General features: G+C 40.9%; 1 protein-coding gene across 1 annotated transcript; it reads right to left on the reverse strand.

Moving 5' to 3' along the window:
• Nucleotides 1-1,869: 1,869 nt before the first annotated feature.
• On the reverse strand, nt 1,870-19,034 carry PSMB1 (proteasome 20S subunit beta 1). The gene is made up of 6 exons (XM_003986715.5): nt 18,864-19,034; nt 14,957-15,064; nt 11,363-11,444; nt 8,936-9,065; nt 3,166-3,272; nt 1,870-2,161 (listed from the first exon to the last, which is right to left on the reverse strand). Exons 1-6 carry the CDS (start codon nt 18,974-18,976, stop codon nt 1,976-1,978), a joined length of 726 nt encoding a protein of 241 aa, XP_003986764.1. The 5' UTR covers nt 18,977-19,034; the 3' UTR covers nt 1,870-1,975.
• Nucleotides 19,035-22,706: the final 3,672 nt, after the last annotated feature.

Here is a 22,706-nt window from a genome sequence, read left to right on the forward strand (position 1 = left end):
ATTTTCTGATTCTCAACCCCCTTTCATTCTGTGCAGCAGGCAGAAATGCGAATCTGACGTATGAAGGGAAGTCTTGACGTAATGGCAGCTTTTTCACCAGAAACTTAAAGCCTGACTAACTATAAATTAAACTCTAATCTACCAAAGTGCTAAAAGGCTGCCTTTTTCAGACGAGGTATTGTGGTTAAATGATCTATAAAAGCCACCCAAACAACTAGAGTTAGCTCTGGAAGGACCCACGTGCCAGCATATTCTGGACAAGGTAGTATTAACTGCAGCCTCCTTCAAACACAGGCCTTCAAAGGAGACCACATTCAAGGTGTAGAGAATTACTAGGTTAAAATAATTCATACCGGAAGGTGAGAAAAAGACATCATGAATTTGGAAAACTTCCCCAGAAAACTTTGGAGGTGAGGATCTTATACAAAGTTCCAGGCACACAAATCTATATAATTTTAAATAGTGGAAAGTTGAATCCCAGTATCAATGGAACATCCTTTGAAACAAAAAAATACAACTAGTTTATATAATTGTAATGATTAATGTTATATTAACTTGGCTAGATCACAGGGTGCCAGATATTCTGCTAAGTATTTTGGGATGTCTGTGGGGACTTTTGGGTGAGATTAGTTAGCATTTACACTGGTACACTGAGTACAGCCGGCTGCCCTTCCCAGCATGGACGTGATCCAATCTGCCGAAGCCACGAACAGAAAAGGTACAAGAATCTGCTCTCTGCCCAAACGCGGAGCCGGAACAGCCGTCTTCCCGGTCCTTGGAGGCAGGGCCCCACCACCGCCTCTCCTGGGTCTTCAGCTTGCAGGTGGCAGATCAACAGACTTCTCAGCAAATGTTAAAATATGTATCTCATAGGAGTTTTTGGTAAGTCCAGTTCTGAACAGGAGGCCAACAGGAAAATCCTGTTGTTAATATGCCACAAAACCAATGACACCCCCTAGGTTACACCATATCATCGGACTTGTTCACACCAAAGAAACTGCTCCAGCATTACATGTAATGGAGATAAAATGTATTTTATATTAGCTCTATCAAGACTTAGGTCTCAGATTTAACGTATTTTTTAAATGTTTATTTTGAGAGACAGCACAAGCAGGGCAGGGGCAGAAAGAGGGAGAGCATCACAAGCAGGCTCCGCATTGTCAGCACAGAGCCCGACGTGGGGCTCAATCCCAGGAACTGGGAGATCATGACCTGAACTCAAACCAAGAGTCAGACGCTCAACTGGCTCGACAGAGCCACCCAGGCGCCCTTCGGATTTAATATTCTTAAAGTGTTTATAAAAATTCTTCCTGATTAGTGGCTAAAGCTCATTTAAGGGGCTATTTACTTTTGTAATTTTCTTCTATGCTGGTTGATTTGCAGATTTTTCTCCCAGTCATTTCAGACCGTTTAACATCCCCAGGGAATATCTTAAGATCTTCCATTTCCCTTTACATTCATTAATAAAACTGATAAAAGCAGTGGTTTAAAGGTAATCTACCCTTTAAAGAGAGCTGGGTGGACTTTATAATCAATTCCAAAAACCCTCTGCATAAGATAGGCTGGCCATCACGCAATGATAAGCTGATCAAAACAGTCATCTTTTCCAGATTAATTTCTTGCTCATAAATATAAGGAAAAAGTGACATGACCTGTTTGGACACCCGTCTGGCTCAGTTGGGGAAATGTACAACTCTTGATCTTGGGGTCGTGAGCTTAAGCCCCATGCTGGACATAGAGCTTACTTAAAAAACTTTCTTTTTAATTAAAAAAAAAATAATTAAAATACAAAAATAGCTCTGGAAGACAGAAAAATATGAGAAGAATGAAGAAAAGGAAAGGAAAACGAAATTATACTTTCTAGATTTGTCCTGCTTAGAAGAATTACTTCAGGTTTTATTTAATACACCAGTCCAATAGTTCCAGGATACAAAATTAACCAGTTGTGAAGTGATTAATGATAACAGCACACAAATCAATCCTTCCTCAGGGGAACGGTCTCCTCCCTGATGCCCTCCTTGGTCACGATGCAGATTTTGAGTGCATCCCCAGTGTACACGTCCCTCTCTGCCGCTGAAATGAAGACATCTTTCACAAGCCGCATGGCTCTGTCCAAGGACAGTGGGACATGCTCCACATTCTGCATGTTCTTAAAACCAACCTGGTGGGACAGGAAACTTGAATGAGGCATCACGTGACAGTACAAAGGTGGTTCAAGCCTCCCCAGTGCCTTCACGTAGCTAAGGATTCATCATGAATACATCACATACATTTAAAATATCTCTCAACTGAAATGCTTCCAGACCTGGCTAAATTATACATTCCTAAAACCTGACAAATGTTCACGGAGACAAAGCTGCTGCTCCTGAGAAGCACACATCACCTAGAGAGGTGGACATACGAAAGCAGAGTACCATTATACAATGTGCTACCACTAAGAAAAACAAAAAAGAGCCACGAGAATCCCTAGCAGCCATAACTAAGTCTCCCTGAAGAGAGAGGCTTCGTCAGAAGACACACTTGGGTACAGAGTGTGAAGGATAAACCAGAGTCAGAGAGGAGTAACACTCCAGATCCAGGGCGTGCTATGCCCAAAGGCCTGGTGACGGGACAGGCCCACCACACCAAAGGTCTAGGTGGAAGCGGAGTGACGGGTGATGAGGAAGATAAGTAATATGCACGAGTAACTGTACACACATATTTCAGAAACACAAAGAAGTAAGCTTGGCGGCAGAAAGGATGATGGGAAATGCAGGCCTGATTTCAGGCAACGGTAAGAGGAAAGGGGGCAAATTAAAAATGTACTTGGAAGTTAGAATATAAAATCAGGTGACAAACAAATGGTGAATGTGGGGAAAAAGATATTTGCAAGTGCTTCAGGTAAGGTGGCAAGAGGAGAACTGAAAACATGGTCGACCGTTGTAGACACAGGAGACCTGGAAGTCACGGTGTCAGGGGAAGACACTACAGAGTAGGTGAGAGGCCACAAGAGAGCCAGCAGAACACAGAGAGACAAGAAGGTCTGGGTAGGGCAAATCAGCCCACCGAAAACAATAGCGATGCACAAGAAACCCTTGATTTCTCCACTCTCCTGAGCCGGTGAACAGAACTCAGAGGAAGGCACTTTGTGTTAACGTCACAGCAACACGGATGCAGTCTCCTTACCTGGTTGTCGAGCAGGGGCTGTAGCATGGCACTTGCTGAGCCTCCGGCCTTGAAGGAGTCTCTCTGGTAGGACCCTACTGGGTCAAAGCTGTACACAGCTCCCTTCCCTGAAAGAATAAGACAGTTTCCATAAGGACGCATCCTGACTACCATCCCAAATCACGGTAAAAATAGATCCAGTGGGACACAAAGTGGGACACAAAACGGACTATGAACTTAGCTAAAATTTCAGCCACACTCACTGTTAACCCCGCAGTCTGCTCGCCTCCACTCACAAGGGAGTCAGAGGTACACCTGCCCACTCTGGTCTCCTTATGGCGTGTTTGACACCCGGAGCTTCAGGCTCTCGCCAAGCTGACATGGCCAATTACCACCCAGTGGATCCCAATATGTATGTGGTCTCACAGGCACACTGGTTAGCAGTCATAGGTCCTGCTCTGAGTTCTGCACCAAGCTCCTCACCACATTCCTAAAAAATGCTATTGTCGTTCTAGCATAGACGTGAGTTTAAAATTCTACTACTGTTGAATGTGAACGGTCACAAGGAAAACTTACCGTGTGTTTTTAAACAGTAAGCACCTTTAGCATCAACACCATAAAAAAACTGATTTAATACAGGAAAATTTTCAGAAAAACACAAATGCCACATGCAAAAAGTTAGTTCTGCCTAAAACATAAACATTGCTTTGTACTACCAGAGTTAAGAATCACTTTTGCAAACAAAACACAACACCAGAGTTTGAATGTACCCATTCTTTTTTTTTATATATACATTTATTTTTGAGAGACAGACACAGAGTGCAAGAGGGGGAGGGGCAGACAGAGAGGGAGACACGGAATCCGAAGCAGGTTCCAGGCTCTGAGCCCAATGCGGGGCTCGAACTCACAAACCACAAGATCATGACTTGAGCTGAAGTAGGATGCTTAACCGACTGAGGGACCCAGGCGCCCCTGAATGTACCCATTCTTAACAACAGTTGCAGAGTACTATCAGTGTAAGGATAAATGGGCCTCTCAGGCTCTCCTGAAGCGTGCATAAATTGCTATGCCTTTTTAAAGAGCAATCTGGCAAGAGAATCTATCAAAATATAAAGCATGCACCCAATGACCCAGTAACAATCTAACTTGTAGAACAGGATATACCTATAAGAAGGCTTATTCTGTCTCTCTTAAAAGAGCAAAAATTTCTAAGCAACCTAAAATCCATTAGCAAAAACCGGTATGGAAGAGGAAGACGGGACTGGGGACATAACCACAAGACAATGTAAAATGAATAACTCTATAATGTGTATAACAGAATCCTATTTCCTATTACAGGCATAAAAAAAAGCAATAAAAAAAAAGCATATAACATATTTGTATAAGCACACAAACAAGTATGGCAAGATAAACTGAAAACTGTAGTTATCTTCATGCGACTGAAGGCAAGAAAAGAAGGGAATCACTTATATGCTTAGGTACTGAATCTGTTACAAAGCACACGTGTCACCGTAATTTTTTTTTAAGGCCTTTTAAAAACAGCTGTGTTTGGGGGGGGGTGCCTGGGTGGCTCAGTTAGCTGAGTGTCTGACTCTTGGTTTCAGCTCTCAGGTCATGATCCCAGGCTCATGGGATCAAGCCCTGCATCGGGCTCCATGATGATCGTGCGGCCTGCTTGAGATTCTCCCTCCCTCCCTCCCTCCATCTCTCTCTGCCTCTCCTCTCCCCTGCTTACCAGTGCACACACTCTGTCAAATAAAAGAAACGAAAAATTCCCTGTGTTTTGGGTGTGAAAAATCAGGGATCATTTGACGAGGTATGACTTTAAAGTGATATAACTGATCTCTAAAACACATTACACCAGAACTGAAGCACCTCAGTAGCTCACCTGGGAGATGTGGGATAAGGACAGTCTTCTTCCTACCCATGGACATCTGCCACCCGTAGCTCTGTGTAGTTTTTCTGTTGCACAATTACTTACAATTCTCTGCTGAGAAGGCAGCATGTAAGGTGCTGAAGTCACTCAGGAGACCCCCAGGTTAAGTGTTTTTGTTGGAAGCGAGCTTGGGACAAGATTGAGATCACAGTGGGCAGTTCACTAACTTCAACACACAAAGAAAGGGACAGGAAATACAAAGCCAAAAAAGAACAACAATCTCTCTCAGGAGGCCAACAGGCCACAAGTAAAACGAGGCCCAAAAATTTCAACTAAAGGCAGAACCAATTTCAGAAAAACCATACGCCACGGAGTTGAGAAAAACAAGAGCAGAATAAGTCGAAGACCAGAGTTTCAAAGACCTTCCCACTTAGCAAAGGCAAAAGAGACTTTTGTAACACGAGAGCAGAATGGCATGAATCTTATCTGTAGAGTGCTTTTCCTCACCAAAATAATTCTTTAAAAAAGCACCATGGCTTCAATGTAAAAAAATAAAGTCAAAACAAGTGCTAGAAAGAAAACCTTGGAGGTGGGAGTCTAACAAAGTAGGACACTCAATGCCACAAAGAAAAGACCAACAGATTGGACCACACGAACTTCAGAAAATGCTGCACAGGTAGACAACCCCCAAAATGTAAGAGACGAAGAACATTCTTGGGAGGCATCCACCACCACGGATATTACAGAGTTGACACAGTTAGATGGCATGCTTATAAATAATTTTTTAAAAAGACTAACCTGCAAATAAGGAAATAAGCAAAGGTTAATACACAGGTCAGTCTCCAAAGAAGAAAAGCGAAGATCAAAAAACACAAATAAATGCCCAACTTCAGCACACAAAAATTACATGTAAATTAAAATAATAAAATATTTATTGGGTAAAGATCTTTAAGAGTAGTGAGGATGCCCAAAGAACCCCAGGTACTCATGCCCCTGCTGCCAGGAGGGTCCACTGGTGGTCTTTTCCGAAGGGCAAACTAGTGATGGCATCAAAATGCCAAAAATATATATCCTCTGACCCAGACACACAACTTCTGAGAATTTTTTCCAGGGAAGTACGCATGGTTGAAAAAGTATACAAATATATGCTAATTTGGATGTAAGTTTAAAAAAATAAAATTTAAAAAAAAGAAAAGAAAAAGTATACAAAACTGTACGTACAAAGACATTCATCACATCGCTTAGATTAAGGAAACTGGAAACCGCCTAAATGACCTGCAGAGGACTGGGAGGCAAACTGCAGTGTAGCTGTACCCTATGCAAGTCACTGAGTCATTACGCATCTTTATTCACTAGCATAAAACGATCTCCATGACAATACATCCAACATAAAGATGCATACACCACATTCTACTTGTAAAGTGCACAAACATGTATGACTACCAAGATACCTGTAAGCAGGTTTACTGGAAGTTTAATTGTAATTAACTCTAAATATAGGCTTTGAGGTGATAACTACTTTCATTTTTGTCTCTTCCAGTACTATTTGAAACTTCTGCAACTACTATTGTTTTTGTTACAGAAAAACTAAAGCCATTATTACTTTTGGGTGGAAAACTTTTTAAAGTATGACTGCAACTAGAGAGTTAAAGGCACAGAGGTCCAAGAAGACAGCTACTCACCTGGCTATCCTGAAGGGCAGCTGTTCGATCCAGTGTCCTGAAGGGTAACTATTGATCCCACCGTCCTAATTTAGCCGTTGACCCCAGTGTCCTGAAGGACAGCCAATGACCCAACTACCCTAAAGGTCTCAATAAAGAATACTGCTCTCCAAGTCTCCACCTCCACAAAAAAGAAAAACTGGAAACAAGGTCCCAGATACCCTGGACTTGGGGACACCTGGCATATGTGCAGTCTGGGTACAGGGCAGTAAATGGAAAACTGTCAGGCCAATACCACCCTTTACTCAGATTTTGGCCTACCACTCTTCAATAAGAATGAATGGCCAAAAATCAACGGAAATTTGAAGGAAGACTCCAACATAGAAAACAGAAGTCAAAAATAAAATGAAAAAAAATTAATCCGATAAAATGCGGAGATCACAGGAAAATATCAAGGGGAGTACATCTAATGAGAACATACTTAGAGAAAAAAAATAAGGAAGCCAGAGAATTGGAAAAGTTCTTGGAAATTAATGACAGCAGAAGTAAGAATGTAGTACAGGATAAAATCTAAACCTGAGGAAATCTTCAGAGAAGAAAAAGACAAAGGGATGGACAATATGCCAGGGAAGAATTATAATAAAATAGAAGATCACAATCCAGGTGATTGTCGAGACAGTGGGGAAGTGAACAGGAGAAGACACAAATAGGGAAAAGATCTTGTACAAAGGGTATCACTATAAAATTGCAGAACACCAGAATAAAAGCAAAGTCTCAAAACAAGTTCTCCGGATTTCTTTTTCCAGAAATCTCTTGAGAGAGACACACCACCAAAGCAAGGAAATAAACCAAGAAAACAGGAAAGCATGGTAAAAGCTGAAGTGTCTTGGGGGAACAGACAAAAAAGACTGCTTTGCTACACAAATTCCTCTAAGAAGTGAAAATAAATTTCAAGGACAATCAAAGCAGACAAGATTATAAAAGACAGAAATGCCTGACCAAAACATCAGAGAACAGGGCTTTGAACTCGAGAAACAGATCAACCCAAACCTTAGCTTTGCCCTTCAGTAGATGTAAGTGTTCCCAAATTAGCCTCTGACTCTCAGTGAAACTCAAAGGACATTGTCTGGCATGCTAAAATTCAATGATAGCTATGACTAATGTTGCTAAAACCTGAATTTATTGATCTAACATTCAAGTCAGACATAATTTAGGTGGAAAAAAAAGTGTCCAGCAAGCTGGGCTAGGCAAGCTAATCTGTGGCTAGAATTTAACTTGTTAAGGGTAATGAATTTTTATTGGCTGTTTCTATGCTTTATATTCTGTCTTACTTTCAAGGAAGGCTGAAAGACTCCAAATAAATTGTCACCCTAATTTGTCTACATCTAAACCATGGTGGGTAAAATGACCAGAGTGCTCTCGGGGGCCATTTATGTGGGCAGCTGTTAAGACAGAGGGAAAACAAAGGAAGAGCCCATGGAACAGAAGGGACAGGAGGAAAAGTGGGGAGAGTAGGAGAGGAGCCCAACTCCCTACTATCCAGAAAGTTTTCCTCTCTGTAGAGATATTTCAATACGTTGTTCTCAGCCAAACATCTCTAGAACTTCTTTCTTCAATGGACTACTGTAAATGGTGGCACAGATCTGTCCTGAGAGATAGTATAGCATCTAGTTGTTGGAAGCAACCGAAAGTCAATCCAAATGAAACCTGGTGAAAACCATCCGTGTCCCTGCTGCGTAATACAGCTTTAGATCAAAAACAGGATGGACATGTCAAGTAATGAGACTGATTTTCTTAGGCCCTCCTGTTCTGACTAACAGAAAATCAAAGAGGTGTTTCAGAATGTTCTGAAAACACTGTTGGAAATGCATACATTTCTTTTAAGGCATCAGTGTTAACAACTTAAGTCAAATACATTTGTTATGTAGAATCATAAGGTCAAGCTCCTCCAAGTCAGATTTTTTCCACAAGATTAAAATGCTAATTATCTACTACTAAACTCCTGCAAGATATTCAGTAAACAGTAAAGGAACAGCATGCCTAACAGTCATTATTAGAGTTTTAGTACACAACCTGTGGTGTGTCTTTGGATCATCTCTTTATTCCCCTTTAAGCTTCAGTTCCTTATTGCTTTAATTAACAGAAAATAAAAGTGTTGGGCAAGATGCTATTTATTATTCTTTTCAACTCTAGAGGGAAACATACATATCTAAAACATGCCACCCCCCTTCATTTTCCAGAACGAGAATTCTACCTTCTTCATCCAGTCCCCCGATGATGTTGTAAACATAGTATGGAAAGAAGCGCCTTGAATAGAGGATTGTAGACAACATTGCAGCAATCGCCCCCGTAGTCATGGTCTTGTTATTGGAATGCTTATACATCTGCAATTATTAATGAAAGTAACAGGCACGGAGAGGCAGAATATATTACAGACGTGAACAAGGAACTGTAAATTAAAGGATGAATGCAAATCTTGGTGAAACGATGTCTATTTCTTTCAAGAACACACAAACATACTAAGACAAAATAATAATCTATCGTATCATGCCATTTTGGGGGCTATAAAAATTAAGGGAAAGAATGCTAAATTTTCCTCAGTTGTCTGATTTAAAGACTCTATTCTCCATGCCATCCATATCTCAGGAACTGCTAATTCAAGAGCAAATGCACACATAATATGTTTATACAGTGACCTGGGAGGGTGTTTTAAATCTAGCTCTCCTTTACTCTGCCTCTAGACCAGGGTCAGCAAACTGTATAGTCCATGGACAAAATCCAGCCCAACAACTGTTTCTGCAAATAAAGCTCTATTAAAACATATTTTTTGATTACATATTATCTATACATCCTCGTGCATTACAACAGCAGAGCTGATAGTTACCACAGATATCAAATGACCCATAAAGCTGAAAATAATTACTATCTGGCCCTTTACAGGTAAAATTTGCTGACCTTTGATCAGACCCAGATAGAAGTCCTTCTCTTTGCAAAGGAGGGATCTATGAGAACAGAAGACATGAGGGCAGGACCCTTACTCTGCATGATTCTAGTACAGGGAAGTGGTCCTGCTCCTTAAAGTGTCTATAGTGGAGACCAGAAGTATCCAAAACAAACCTTTTAGTGATTTTGAATCCTAGATTTATTCACTCTTAGGGAATCCTAAATTATCCAATAGAGAAATTCTACAAAAATTTCAAACATAAAATGAGTTCACCAATTTATCAGCCACATAGCAAACATCTCCAAAGATTTACCTAAGAACACAGACCAAAATAACAATAGCTAAATACGGAAAATTAGAAAAAAATCTTCATTTCATTTCAAAATCAAGCATCAACAGTATAATCACTGCATCATTTATATAATAACACATGAAAGAGAAATTTCAAGGATTGTGTAATTAAGTTGAATTCCCTGCTCCTTGTTATACTTTGTTAACACAACACTATTCTGCTGGTCTGTGTACTTTTGTACTGTAAGTTCCATCTGCAAAATATGCACCAGAAATCGAATAAATATGTCAATAAATGTAAATCAATAAAACTTTCAATGTAAAGAATTTAAATAAGTATTAACAATTGATCAATACCAAATGAAATCATTTCTGTATTTTACTGAACAATTTTGAAATTATTCCAAAACAGGTATCTGTTAAATTTACTACATACTCCAATACCTAGGACATCATTCATAAGTGTATACAATTTCAAGTGTTATTCACTAATAGGCAAACATAGAACGTGACCACCTCTGGTAACTTCTTCATGTACCAGGTTGGCCTTACCAACTACATAAAATTATGACACATAACCTAAAAAATTAAATCCTACACCAGCCCTGCATTTTTGCCAGCTAAGAAGAGTTTGCATTTACTGGTTATTATTACAGATAAAATCCATTTTAATATGGTTTAAATTACTCCTATCCTACTCTCCTTGAAATTATTTGTTACATGCTGTTTAATATACACGGGCCATAATAAAAATCAAGACGTGCCTTTACTTTTATTAAGAGTCAGTCAGTACTCCTCTGTTCCTCACACCGTCCCCATCTCGCACAGAAGACATGGAGGCAGTGACAGTGTCAGCCCCTTTACAAACTGTAGAACAGGCTGGTTTGCCTCCTTCCTCACTTCCTCCTCATACCACCCTTTTCAGCTCTTCCGCCCCCATCTATTCTATGCCCAAACTTCCTCAGCTGGCTGTCGACTAAAGCCTACTAAGGTGTTAGGTGGCGACAGCTTAGGTTGTGCCTCTCATCCAAACTCCTGACTTATCTATTTCTATTCCTGCCCGTGCATCCTGTCAACTAAGAGTCCAATGCTTGAACGAGGGAGAGCACGTCAGTTGATGGTGTTCCAAACCAAGCACCTGTCTAAAAGCTTGCCTCCTCCACAGAATTTTTGTTTTTGAAGGAAGATTATCTTCAGAAGAAACCCTGACCAGGCTATCTCCATAAGAGTAGAGAACCCTTTATACTGTACAGAGATTTTAAATACCCTGCAGTTTCACATTACGCTACTTTAATGTGGCTATCATTTCATTAACAGTATCATTTCACTTCTAGAACAGGTTATGGTTTCACCTGCTAACTTAGAGCTTCTCCAGCTATTCTGAGTGACAATCTAATAAATCATTACTAACTTTGTAAAGTACAGACACGTAACAAAAGTATCTACCTTTAGTCTTGCTTCAATAATCTTTGTCAGGGTAAGACAGTCTCCATGAAACCCGCTGCATCCAATGACTGTTTTGTCTGTTCTGTAAAGAGCACATTTCAGGAAACTGGGCTGGTTAGATAGTAAAGTAAAACATGTCTTCAGCAATTTTAAATATAAAACCCCTATTCCCGTTATTCACCAAATGGTAACAGGACTAGTTAGCACTTTGTTGTGTGGGGAGGGCAGTGTCATCATTTCATACCTAAATAAATTATAGGTGAATCAAAGACTTCCAGAAAAATTAAAGTATGAATTGCCTAAAGAAGACATAGGTGATACAATCTTGGGCTGACAGCCACCTATTTAAATATGATACAACCCAATGCTTTCACAAAAAAAATTTCATAAATTTCGTCAAATTAAAACTTTTATAGAGAAAAATGATAAAGTAAAAAAAAAAAAATTGTAATAGATATGACCAAAGTCTTATATTAACTTCCTTTATCTAAAAGGGTTCCTACAGGGGCACCTAGGTGGCTCAGTCGGTTAGCATTCAACTCTTGATTTCAGCTCAGGTCATGATTTCACGGTTGTTTGGATGAAACCCCACATGGGGCTCTGCACTGCCGGTGTGGAGTGTGTCTGGGATTCTCTCTCCCTCCCTCTGCCCCTTCCCTGCTCGCGCGCACTAGCTCTCTCGCTCTCTCAAAATAAATAAACACTTAAAAAATGAAATAAAATGACTCCTACAATCAAAAGCATTAACACAGTACATCATGGTATATAATGTACAGCATGGTGACTATAGTTAATAACACTGCATTGAATTTTTTTAACTTTTTTAAAAGTTTATTTATTTTGAGAAAGAGAGAGATCAGGAGAAGAGCAGAGAGAGGAGGAGAAAGAGAATCCCAAGCAGGCTTCACACGGTCAGTGCTCAAACTGACAAATCGTGAGATCATGACCAGAGCAGAAATCAAGGGTCAGATGCTTAACTGACTGAGCCACCCAGGCGCCCAACATTGTACTGAATATTTCAAAGTTGCTGAGAATAGATCTTAAAAGTTCTCAAGACAAGAAAAGATTCTGTAATAAATATGGGGACAGATGTTAACTGGACTTATGGTGGTGCAAAATACACAAATATGTAATCATGTTGTACACCTGAAACTACTGTTACATGTCAATTATATCTCAATTTAAAAAAAACCTCGCAATGGAAAGATTGGTAAAGTTATAGGAGTCATATAAAGAAAGACGCAAGTCACCATAAATGTATGAAAAGAGCCTTCATGTCATTCACAAATCCAAATCTACACAGGTGATGATTTCAACCTGTTAATAAGGCCTAATGCTAGTGAGGGGTTGTGGAAAATGGGTACTCCCCCTGTTTTTAATGTTTATTTTTGAGAGAGAGACAATGCAGGCAAGGGGCAGAGAAAGAGGGAGACAGAGGATCTGAAGCAGTCTCTGTGCCGACAGCAGACAGCTGGATGTGGAGCTTGAACCCACAAACCGTGAGATTATGACCTGAGCCAAAGTCGCATGCCCAACCAACTGAGCTACCCAGGCACCGAAAATGGGTACTCTTAATAACTGGGCAAAAATATACATCAATTTAACTTTTTAGAAGGGCCATTTGGCAGTATCCAGTAAAAATTTACGTGAACGTCACTTTTATGCAATAATTCCATTGCTATAAATTCATCCCATCAATCTACTCACATAAATTTGCAAAGATATACTATAGGCTTACTTGTGAAGTATACATAATATACTATAGGCTTTCTTGTGAAGTTACATATTATGTTAATGGCTCTCCAAAACAAAACAAACAAAAAACAATTTAATGCCCACCACTGGGGAAGTGATTCAATTTTGGTTTATCCATACAAATTCAACCAGGTCTCAAAAATTCCTAAATCTTAATATCAATCTATAAGGAAACCTACACCAGTTTCATCAAGAAACATAGGAGAAATCACATGATAAACTCTTCCTTTCAGATATTTATGAGGGATTCATACAAACCATATCTGTCCAACTAGAGGGACTAATGACACCTCTGGGGGCATCAACATTTCCTGATCTATCCCTACAATCAACCTCACTGCACTCAGTTAAAGAGCTCCAAGCTCCCATAAAGCTATACTGCCTTTACTAACAAGATGGGTTAATAATACCAATAGGGTAGGACAAAATCTTAGAGCTTCAAGATGCTTTTCCCAAATCTTCACATATATCAAAGGAAGGGGTGTTTGCATGCAAAGAATAAAGTTAAATGTAGAGTCTCAAACAGGTGGGCAAGAGGCAAGTTTGGCTCTAAGTCAGCCCACAGGGTATGGGATTAAGTGCAGACAGGCAGTTTTAGCTCTATGTATGATTTAAGGCTAAAGACGGATGACAGGGAGACATATGAAATCACTAATGTTGTACCTATCTATATACCTAAAGTACTGCATAAAAAGTAAAAAAAAAAAAAACAAAAAAACCCAGGTATTCCCTTCAGTAGCACACACACTAATACAGAACATTACAAAGATGAACAGAACCTTACAAGAGAATGGTATTTGTAAAGTTATGTTCTTAAATTTTATCTGTGACATTTACTACTTTCAAATTATAAAACATCTTAGAAGAAAAAAGATAGCATGGATGCACTATGAATTAAATATCAAAAGATGGAAGAAGAATACAGGAAGAGAACTGGGAAGATGAAAACCGGTATTGATTGTTCTTTAGGTAGGGTGTGCGCTAGCCCTGGACCCAGGAAAGAAGCCAGAGTCCTCTTTACCTACTTCTTATAGCACAAGGCCCTGTCCAAGGTACCCAAATCCCATCAATCCATTCCTGTTACAATTCAGGCTTAAAAGGCTCTTGTGGCCTAATTTAGGAATTAACCACCAACTGTAACAGTTCCCAAAAATGTCAAATACAAACTATTGGTCATCAGTGCATATGACTTCACTTTTATGTTTTAGAAAAAATATACCTGGTCCTTAAGACAGTGGCTCACAGATATAACTGCTTAGGATATGGCTAAATTAAACATTTCAGGTTAAAAAAAAAAATGGGAGATTTAAAAAACATGTAATGGATTAACAGATAGAAAAATACAAAGCTATGTGATAAAATATTTACAATATTATAAATATTTTATAGATATTTTATAAATAAATAAAGCGTTATAGTAAAATGCTAATAATAAAAGCGATGTGGGGACACCCGGGTGGCTTAGTCGGTTAAGTGTGCAATGTCGGTTCAGGTCATAATCTCGCAATCTGTGAGTCTGAGCCTCACATCCGGCTCTGTGCTGACAGCTCATATCCTGGAGCCTGCCTCGGTTTCTGTGTCTCCCTCTCTCTTTCTGCTCCTCCCTGCTCATACTGTCTCTCTCTCAATAGTAAACAAACATTAAAAAATTTTTTTAAAACACTGCATATCATATTAGGGAATACTAATTTAGAAAACTGTTTTCTAACAAAAATGCAAACTAAGCTCCAAACAGGCAATCTAAAAACTCATGAAACAAACTGTTTAGAAGTGGAATCTCTTACAGCAATAAATCATCACAAGGTGCCAGGAAGTATGTCCTTAGAAATATTTACTTACAGTCTGTAACACTTGGGGCTGTCCCTGGTGTGAATTGAATATCCTTCACTCAATCGAGTGTCAGAAGCCACAATTGAAAAATCTTCTCCAGCGATTGCCAATACAGTCCTGGGAGGGGGGGGGGGGGGGGGGCGGACACAAAAATTAGTGAATACTTGCGGATGGTAATACTACCTCTCTAGAGGAGAGCTCTTCATAGCACATTATTGGACAAAACCCACTAGATTTGAGCAAGAGCAGGACTCAGAAGAAAGTAGAAAGATCAGTGGGAAAGGATCCCTGGCTATAAGTCGTCTAGGAAAAAAAATTTAAGTACTCCCTAAAAAACAACACAAGCCTAAGTCAAAGCGTAGGTCACTTCGCAGAAGGTAACAGAAAAACCACTGAATTATCATAACATCATCAAAAAATTAAATACCTACTTGTGCAAGGTACTGATATCACAAAACAGGGCCATGAGGATCAGGTGTAGACAGTGGTGCCACACCAAAAGCTCTCTGAGCTCAAAGGACTTAATGCTTTTCATTTTTTATCCAAGTCCTTATTTAGTATCTACCACTCAGTGGACACCCAAATATCTGTTAGAAATGAATGAACAAAGAACAAACTTTCTCCTTCGTGGCTGTATGATTTATGATTCAGTTTACTGAAGAGGCTAGAGCATGAACTCCCAAAGCAGTCTGTCCAGTTCTAATTCTGGATCTCTCACTTATTAGATATGAGACTGCGGGTAAGCTGTTCAACTTCCCAAGGCATCAATGTCCTCATATAGATCAGAGATCGTAACAGTAACTACCTTACTAGGATTCCGCAAGAATTAAGTTAATAATTACAAAGCCCTTTTACTAGTACCTGAAACATAACTGGTCCTCTAGTGTTAGCTATGATCGCTATGGCATAGATATATGAGGCAGTAGATTGTGACCACTGAGAACCTGGGCTCTGGAGTTACTGGAGACCTGTCCTTGCCACTTCCTAACTCTGTGACCTCAGACAAATTATCCAAGTTTGAGTTGTTGGTAGTAACAGTTCCTGTGTTACAGGATGACTGAGTCAAATGACACAGATCACATAAAGCACCTAGCACAGTACCTCACAGAACATAAGCAATGAGAAAATGTTATCCATATTTTTACTGAGGTGGGATCTGCACTGAAGTTCTGAAGTGCAAAAGGATGGCATTTCAGGTAACGTGGACAATGAATAAAGGGAAACAGGTAATAATACAAATAAACATTCAAACAACTTACTAAGGTGTTCTGTGTGAACTAGTGGAGGAACATAAGGCTTATGTGAGGGACATGGGTCTGACTTGAGAAAATCCCAAATGCCAAACTAAAGATTTTGGAATGAGAACAGTTACATTTGCAAAGTGAAGTTTTAAGAAGCCACTGTGACAGGGGCGCCTTGGTGGCTTAGCTGGTGAAGCATGCGACTTCAGCTCAGGTCATGATCTCTCAATCAGTGGGTTCAAGCCCCACATGAGGCTCTGTGCTGAGAGCTGAGAGCCTGGAGCCTGCTTCAGATTCTGTGTCTCCCTCTCTCTCTGACCCTCCCCTGCTCACACTCTCTCAAAAATAAGTAAAACATTAGAAAAAAATTTTTTAATAAAAAAAAGAAGCAACGGTGACAATAACATAGTACGTGAAAGGGGATGAAAGCACTGCTCCAATAAGACTAATGCAATAGCAATAGAAGGGCGCCTGGTGGCTCAGTTGATTGAGTGTCAGACTTGATTTTGGCTCAGGTTCGTGCGGGTTCGTGAGTTTGGGCCCCGAGTCGGGCTCTGTGCTGACATCACGGAGCCTGCTGGCAATTCTGTCTGCCCCACACCCCCTCTGCCCCACGCCCCCTCGTGCTCTCTCTCACGCAAGCTCTCTCGAAATAAAACAAACAAAAGATATGGTGCGTGTTAAAAAAAAAAAGACTAATGCAGTAAAAAGGCAGCAGTGGTACTGGAAGAAGTGGGGATACTGAGGAAACACACAAATTGTACATGGTTTTTCTAACTACCAATATGCGACAGAAGTGGGAAGAGCAATTGTGACATCCAAGATTTTAAACTTGGTGGAGCAGCACAATGGCATAATTATGAGCATAAAGAAGGAAAGGTAACTGAGAGGAATAATTAGCTAGCTTTTTGTTTTAGTATCTTGAGTTTTGATAACAGGAAAAAATTCAGGTAGAAATGTTTCATTTAAGAAGCCAGAAAGGAGGAACTCATGAGAGGTAAACCTAGAGAAACAGATTTGGGAATTATCCTTCTGCAAATGAGATGTGAGTGCTAATAATGGGATTGAACTGCATTTAACGAGACAGTAGAAAAAGGACATGGAACTAAGCCTTGTTCTGCCAGAGCAAAGGCTGCCCATGAGCCAGCAGCAACAGGCGCTACAGAAAAAGAAGACTGAAGAAAGGTAACTTAATAATCACAAGGTCACAAGTTACTAATGTGTAAAGCAGTAATGGCTGAAATTGGATTACAAGGGGTTAAAGAGTAATGAGTACTCTACACACTGGAGAGTCATTCTTACAACTGCCTCACGATGTGCCTCCCATCTTGGGACGTAACTACTTCGTTATCACAGAAAGCGTTTAGAAGTGCAATGGTAAAAGCATACATAAAATCAGTGGCCAACGACGAGCTATGGATTCAAGTCCTGGCTCAACTGCACACCAGCTTTATGACCAGAGCAATGACAAGAGCCCTGGCTCATTTGTAAAAATGGAGCTAATACCACCTAACACTCCGTTATCCTGAGAATTAAAAAAGGGAACTGCCTGCAGTATACAAAATGCTTTTCTACAGATTCTCCCTCTAAACTATGACTAGCTAAGAAAGAGAATGAAATCTGGGCTCAAGAAGTCGAAACACCACACTGTTCAAACACCACACTGTCCCTCGGTGGCAGAAACGAGGCTAAAATTGGAGACTTCCACTCTCTTTCCAACATATTTCAAAAGTCTGCATTAAAGTTTCAAATCCATAAAGACATGATTAATTAACATGGTTATGTCCAAGAACCGTCTGTTTGTTCAAATCGGGTGTGTGTACAAAGTTTAGTTGGTAACCTACAACCACTGCCTCAATTTAAACCTCTTCATTGTTAACAAGTCCTAAACGCAGGGTCCTTCCACATTGCTAGTAACACTTTTAGCCTACAATGAAGGAAAAGTACTAAAGATAAAGCTAATTTTAAAAACACAACTTGAAGGTAACATGCAAGAGTACACATATTAAAGGGTCCCTCTTCTGACTTTTTTTTCCCCTGAACTTAAGCTTAAACTTAACTTAAAAAAATATTTTAAAACTGTAAAATATAATATTCATATAAGGGAGTGCATAAACACATGTGAAGATTCACAAATGGTTACACATCAATAAGCCTAGTGTTGCCGGGGCTGGAAACTCCATCCCATAGCCCAAACAGGTTCTTACCAAGCTCTCATCTACGAAACTAAGTCTAGTCAACCAACGCTGCCTTCCATTTAAAACAACAGAAAACGATTAAGCTGTTTGATTAGAATCATCAACTGCAGACACGACCGTGCATCCAACGACAGTGGCCAACCAATCCTAACTTTTTAACATCAGGCACTAAACCTGTCGCCTCGCCTTTGACATGCGAAACCTACTCAGGCCGTAAGAGGTTAGGCCCATTTTTAAACCTCCTTCGTAGCAGAGCCCAGGTTTCAGTTTCTATCTTCTGTCTCACTGCAACAAAGAGCAGGCTATGCACAAGTGACCGGCCTGCAAGGTGAAGCACTTAAGGCCAAAGCTGCCCCTCCGCAACCCATGGAGAGGGAGGCTTGCGGTAGGCGGGGAACGCGGGCTCGGCCGCGACTCCCAAGGCTCCAGCAGGCACGAAGGCGGTAGGGATTGAAAGGTCGGCTCTCTGGTCTTTACCCTCCGTTGAAAGCGTAGGGCGAAAAGCGCATCTCCAAAGGGCCGGCGGCGCTGTGGGGCTCCACCGCCAGGTCTCTGCCGGGTCCCCAGCACCCCGCGGCCGTCGACAACATCGCGCTGCTCCGACTGCTGCTGTCTCACGGCGAGATGGCGCCCAGCCGGACGTCCCGCCGCTTCCGGCTTCTCGCGGCGCCAGCTCTGGCCGCTCTATCTCGCGCCGCTCGTTGGTTGCTCCCGTCGGTAGCCGGGCGCCCCCTATCCCAAGGAGGCGGGACAGATTTTTTGTTGTTTTCCTTAGAAAGGTTTCTTTCCTAAGAAAACATTAGAATTTGCGCCTGATGGACAAACATTTTAAAGTCTTACCATACAAAAAAAGTTGGCAAAACTGTGGAGTAGCGGAAACTCGAATGCTGTATGGGAGTATAAGTCGGTGCACCCGAAAAGGGAGTGGCATCGCTTGGCGGATTTGAAGATGCATACAGCTTATGACCCAGCAACTCCCGGCTTAGCTGTATATCGTCCTCACCAGAAGACAAGTACAAAAATGTTTTTGTGGCATTCAGTGTTCTTCATGGTTCCAAGTTGGAAATGAGCCAAATGTCCGTAAACAGCAGAGTGCATAAACCAATTGAGGGTTATGTCACAACAAAACAAAGAAACAAACAAAAAACAAAAAAAAAAAAAAAACTAACCAATTTCAACGAGAGGAAAGATACAGCAACGTGGATGAGTCTTAGAAGGTTGAGCAAAAGAAACTATGTTACATAACTTATGAGTACACAGTGAGTAGGAAGAACCTGTTTGGACTATGGGATGGAGTTTCCAGCCCCGGCAACACTAGGCTTATTGATGTGTAACCATTTGTGAATCTTCACATGTGTTTATGCACTCCCTTATATGAATATTATATTTTACAGTTTTAGAATATTTTTTTAAAAAAACAAGCAAACAAGCAATTGGTTCTTTTAGGATGGACCACCTGTTATATGCGTGCAGTTTGGGAACCACAGAAGATTTTTGAAAAGCACTTGCTTAAATAAAAATTTCCCCAAGTTTTATTGTAAACATAGGATAAAACAGGATTTTCTTTGATGGTTATGGACATAAAAGTATTATACTTATTTAGATTCTGTCCTGGATCCAAAAACTTATATAATACATTTCCCGTCCTCATGGCAACGACAACCTTACTGATTATATAAAGTACAGCTGACCCTTGAACAACACAGGTTTGAACTGCATGGGTCCACTTATACCCAGATTGTTTTTGATACAGTTTAGTACTGTAAATGCATTTTCTCTTATTATTTTCTTAATAACATTTTCTTTTCTTAATTATAAGAAATACAACATATAATTATAAGAATACAACATATAATACATATAACATATAAGATATGTGTTAATTGACTTTTATGTTATCAGCAAAGCTTCCAGTCAACAGTAGCCCGAACAGTCAAAAGTTATGTGTGGATTTTCATCTCTGTGGAGGTTGGCGCTTCTAACCCCTGCGTTGTTCAAGGGCTAAGAGTACAAAGGAAGCAAATTATAATACAATATATGATTATGCCTAAGTGAGCCATAGGAGAGATGAAGATACTCTGTGGTCCAGCCAAGCATACGGAAGTGAAAAGACTAAGAAACAACTACCCATACTCTTGAAACTGCCTTGGCCCCTCCAGCCAACCTAGTAGTCTTTGAACTTTATCAAGCACCCTTAGCCTGACTGATTAACCTTTCTTTATCTGTATGTCATGCATTCTTTCCTAGAAAGAACAAAGCACTTCTGCATGTGAGGAAACGGAAACCAGACCCCCTTGCACAACCTCTGAGCACTGCAATAATATCTGTAGCTGGCACCATCGGGGCTGCTCGTAATCAAGAAATATTATGGACCACTGCACTCCTTTTACTGATTACTTGCCCTAAATTCCTTTAAAAATCCCTGGCAGAACCTCTTAGCTGGCCTTTGGACAAGAGTTCACCTTCTCCCCAGGTGGCTGGCCTCCTGAAGAAAGCTCATATTCCTTTCCAATCAAAACTCATCTCTTGAGTATTGGCTTTTCTTTTCTTTCCTTTTCTCTTTTCTTTTCTCCTTCCTTTTTAAAATTTTAACTAGCCTCCAGGCCCAATGTTAGTGTTGAAATCACAACCCCGAGATTAAGAGTTGCATGCTCTACCAACTGAGCCCACCAGGTGCCACTTGAGCATTGACTTTTCAAGCCCTGGGCAGCCAAATTTGGGATTCACTAACAAATTTTGGCAAGCCATTCAGGAACCAATGCCCCCGTGGCATCCGGTCCCCGCCCACCCCCCCAGGGAATCCTAAGGCAGAGCAGAGGGCCACGGCTTCCTTTTAGTTTCCTGGGCTTGTAGCTTGGAGGACCGCAGGAGGTTAGCTTCTCAGGCCTAGTTGGTCTCCAGGAGGAAATCTGAGGGATCTGTCCGTACAGCTGATGAGACTATTTTTGTCTCCGGGAAACTCCCTGATGATTCCCGAATGACGCTAGCTGCCAATTTCGCTTTTTGGTTTGACTGGAAAGGAAAGGAGCATTTGGGGGACTTGACAAACTTCTGGACCGGATAAGTCCATCGGAGTGCCTGCTGATGCAAGTTTCTCATTTGTGAAGCATTGGGTGCTTTTGTTTCATTGTCCATGTTTTTTTGTTTCCCATTAGAAAGTCACAGCTTTCAGGAGAAACTAAAAGGGACTTGAATAATGATCAATTTATTTGGAATTTGGAACAGATCTGTTTTGGTGTGTGTGCAGGGGGAGGGGGTTGTGTTATGTTAAATGTGTGTATAATGGGAAATTCCATTTCTATCCCACCAAATAACCCACCTGACTGAATTTTGAATAAGTGAAAGGAATATAGGCAGGAACCTATGACTAAGAAGAAGGTGATCTTTTACTGTAACACAGCTTGGTGGTCCATGTACCATTTAGAGATGAGATGGCCACTAAATGACTCTCTTGGGTTCCTTCCTCCCATTCAGTTGCCTCCAAACAAGGGGTCTTGGTTTGGTTCTCTTAGGAAGCCATTTGGGAGCGCCTGGGTGGCTCAGTCAGTTGAGCGTCCAACTTCGGCTTGGGTCATGATCTCACAGTTTGTGTGTTTGGGCCCCGCGTCGGGCTCTGTGCTGACAGCTCAGAGCCTAGGGCTGCTTCAAATTCTCTATGTCTCCCTCTCTCTCTGCCCCTCCCCTGCTCGCACTCTGTCTCTTTTTCTCTCTAAAATATAAATAAAAAATTTTAAAAAAAGGAAGCCATTTGGTTCAGTTAGTGAAACTCCAACTTTGGGGGCGGAACCAGAAACTAGGAAGTGTTCAGTTCGATTGGTGAAGCCCCCAACTTTTAGGAAAGAACAAATGCTAACGGAGATACTCTGGGCTTCATTCAATCATAGTTGTGTGTCTGGTGTGTTCTTTCTCAACCTTTGCCCAGGAGGATTGGGAATACACCTTCTCTTCCCAAAGAAGGTCCATTAGGACGTAATTTAAATAAAAGGTACAGAGAGCTGAAAAGCAACCAGACAAAAACCCTGTTTTTCAGGAGAGAGAGACAAGAGACAGAGAAAAAAGGGATGTTACTCTAAACTTTGAATCTGCCTCTGGCCTTTCTGGTGGCACCTTAGCACCTCCGCCTCCCCCTCCCCCTCCCCCTCCCCCTACTCACATAGCTGGCTCCTTTACCATCCTTGGTGCCTGGGGCATCGTCAGCTTCTGCTCCTCCTCCTCCTTTCCTTATCAAGAAGCAAAAAGCACCCTGAGCCGTTGGGCCCCTCCTGTGAGGTTCAAGCTAAAGCACCTCCCAAATTCCCATGGAGGGATCCAGGGACTCCC

The sequence above is a fragment of the Felis catus genome, chromosome B2, assembly GCF_018350175.1.
Source record: "Felis catus isolate Fca126 chromosome B2, F.catus_Fca126_mat1.0, whole genome shotgun sequence".
NCBI lineage: Eukaryota > Metazoa > Chordata > Mammalia > Carnivora > Felidae > Felis > Felis catus.

Excerpts from the sequence above, each read along its gene's own strand:
- PSMB1 (XM_003986715.5), bottom strand. The coding sequence starts at position 18,976 with ATGTTGTCGACGGCCGCGGGGTGCTGGGGACCCGGCAGAGACCTGGCG. Across the intron at positions 11,445-14,956 it reads AGCCCCAAGTGTTACAGACT|AACAGACAAAACAGTCATTG; the intron begins GTAAGTAAATAT and ends TGCTCTTTACAG. Across the intron at positions 9,066-11,362 it reads TTATTGAAGCAAGACTAAAG|ATGTATAAGCATTCCAATAA; the intron begins GTAGATACTTTT and ends TAATAATTGCAG.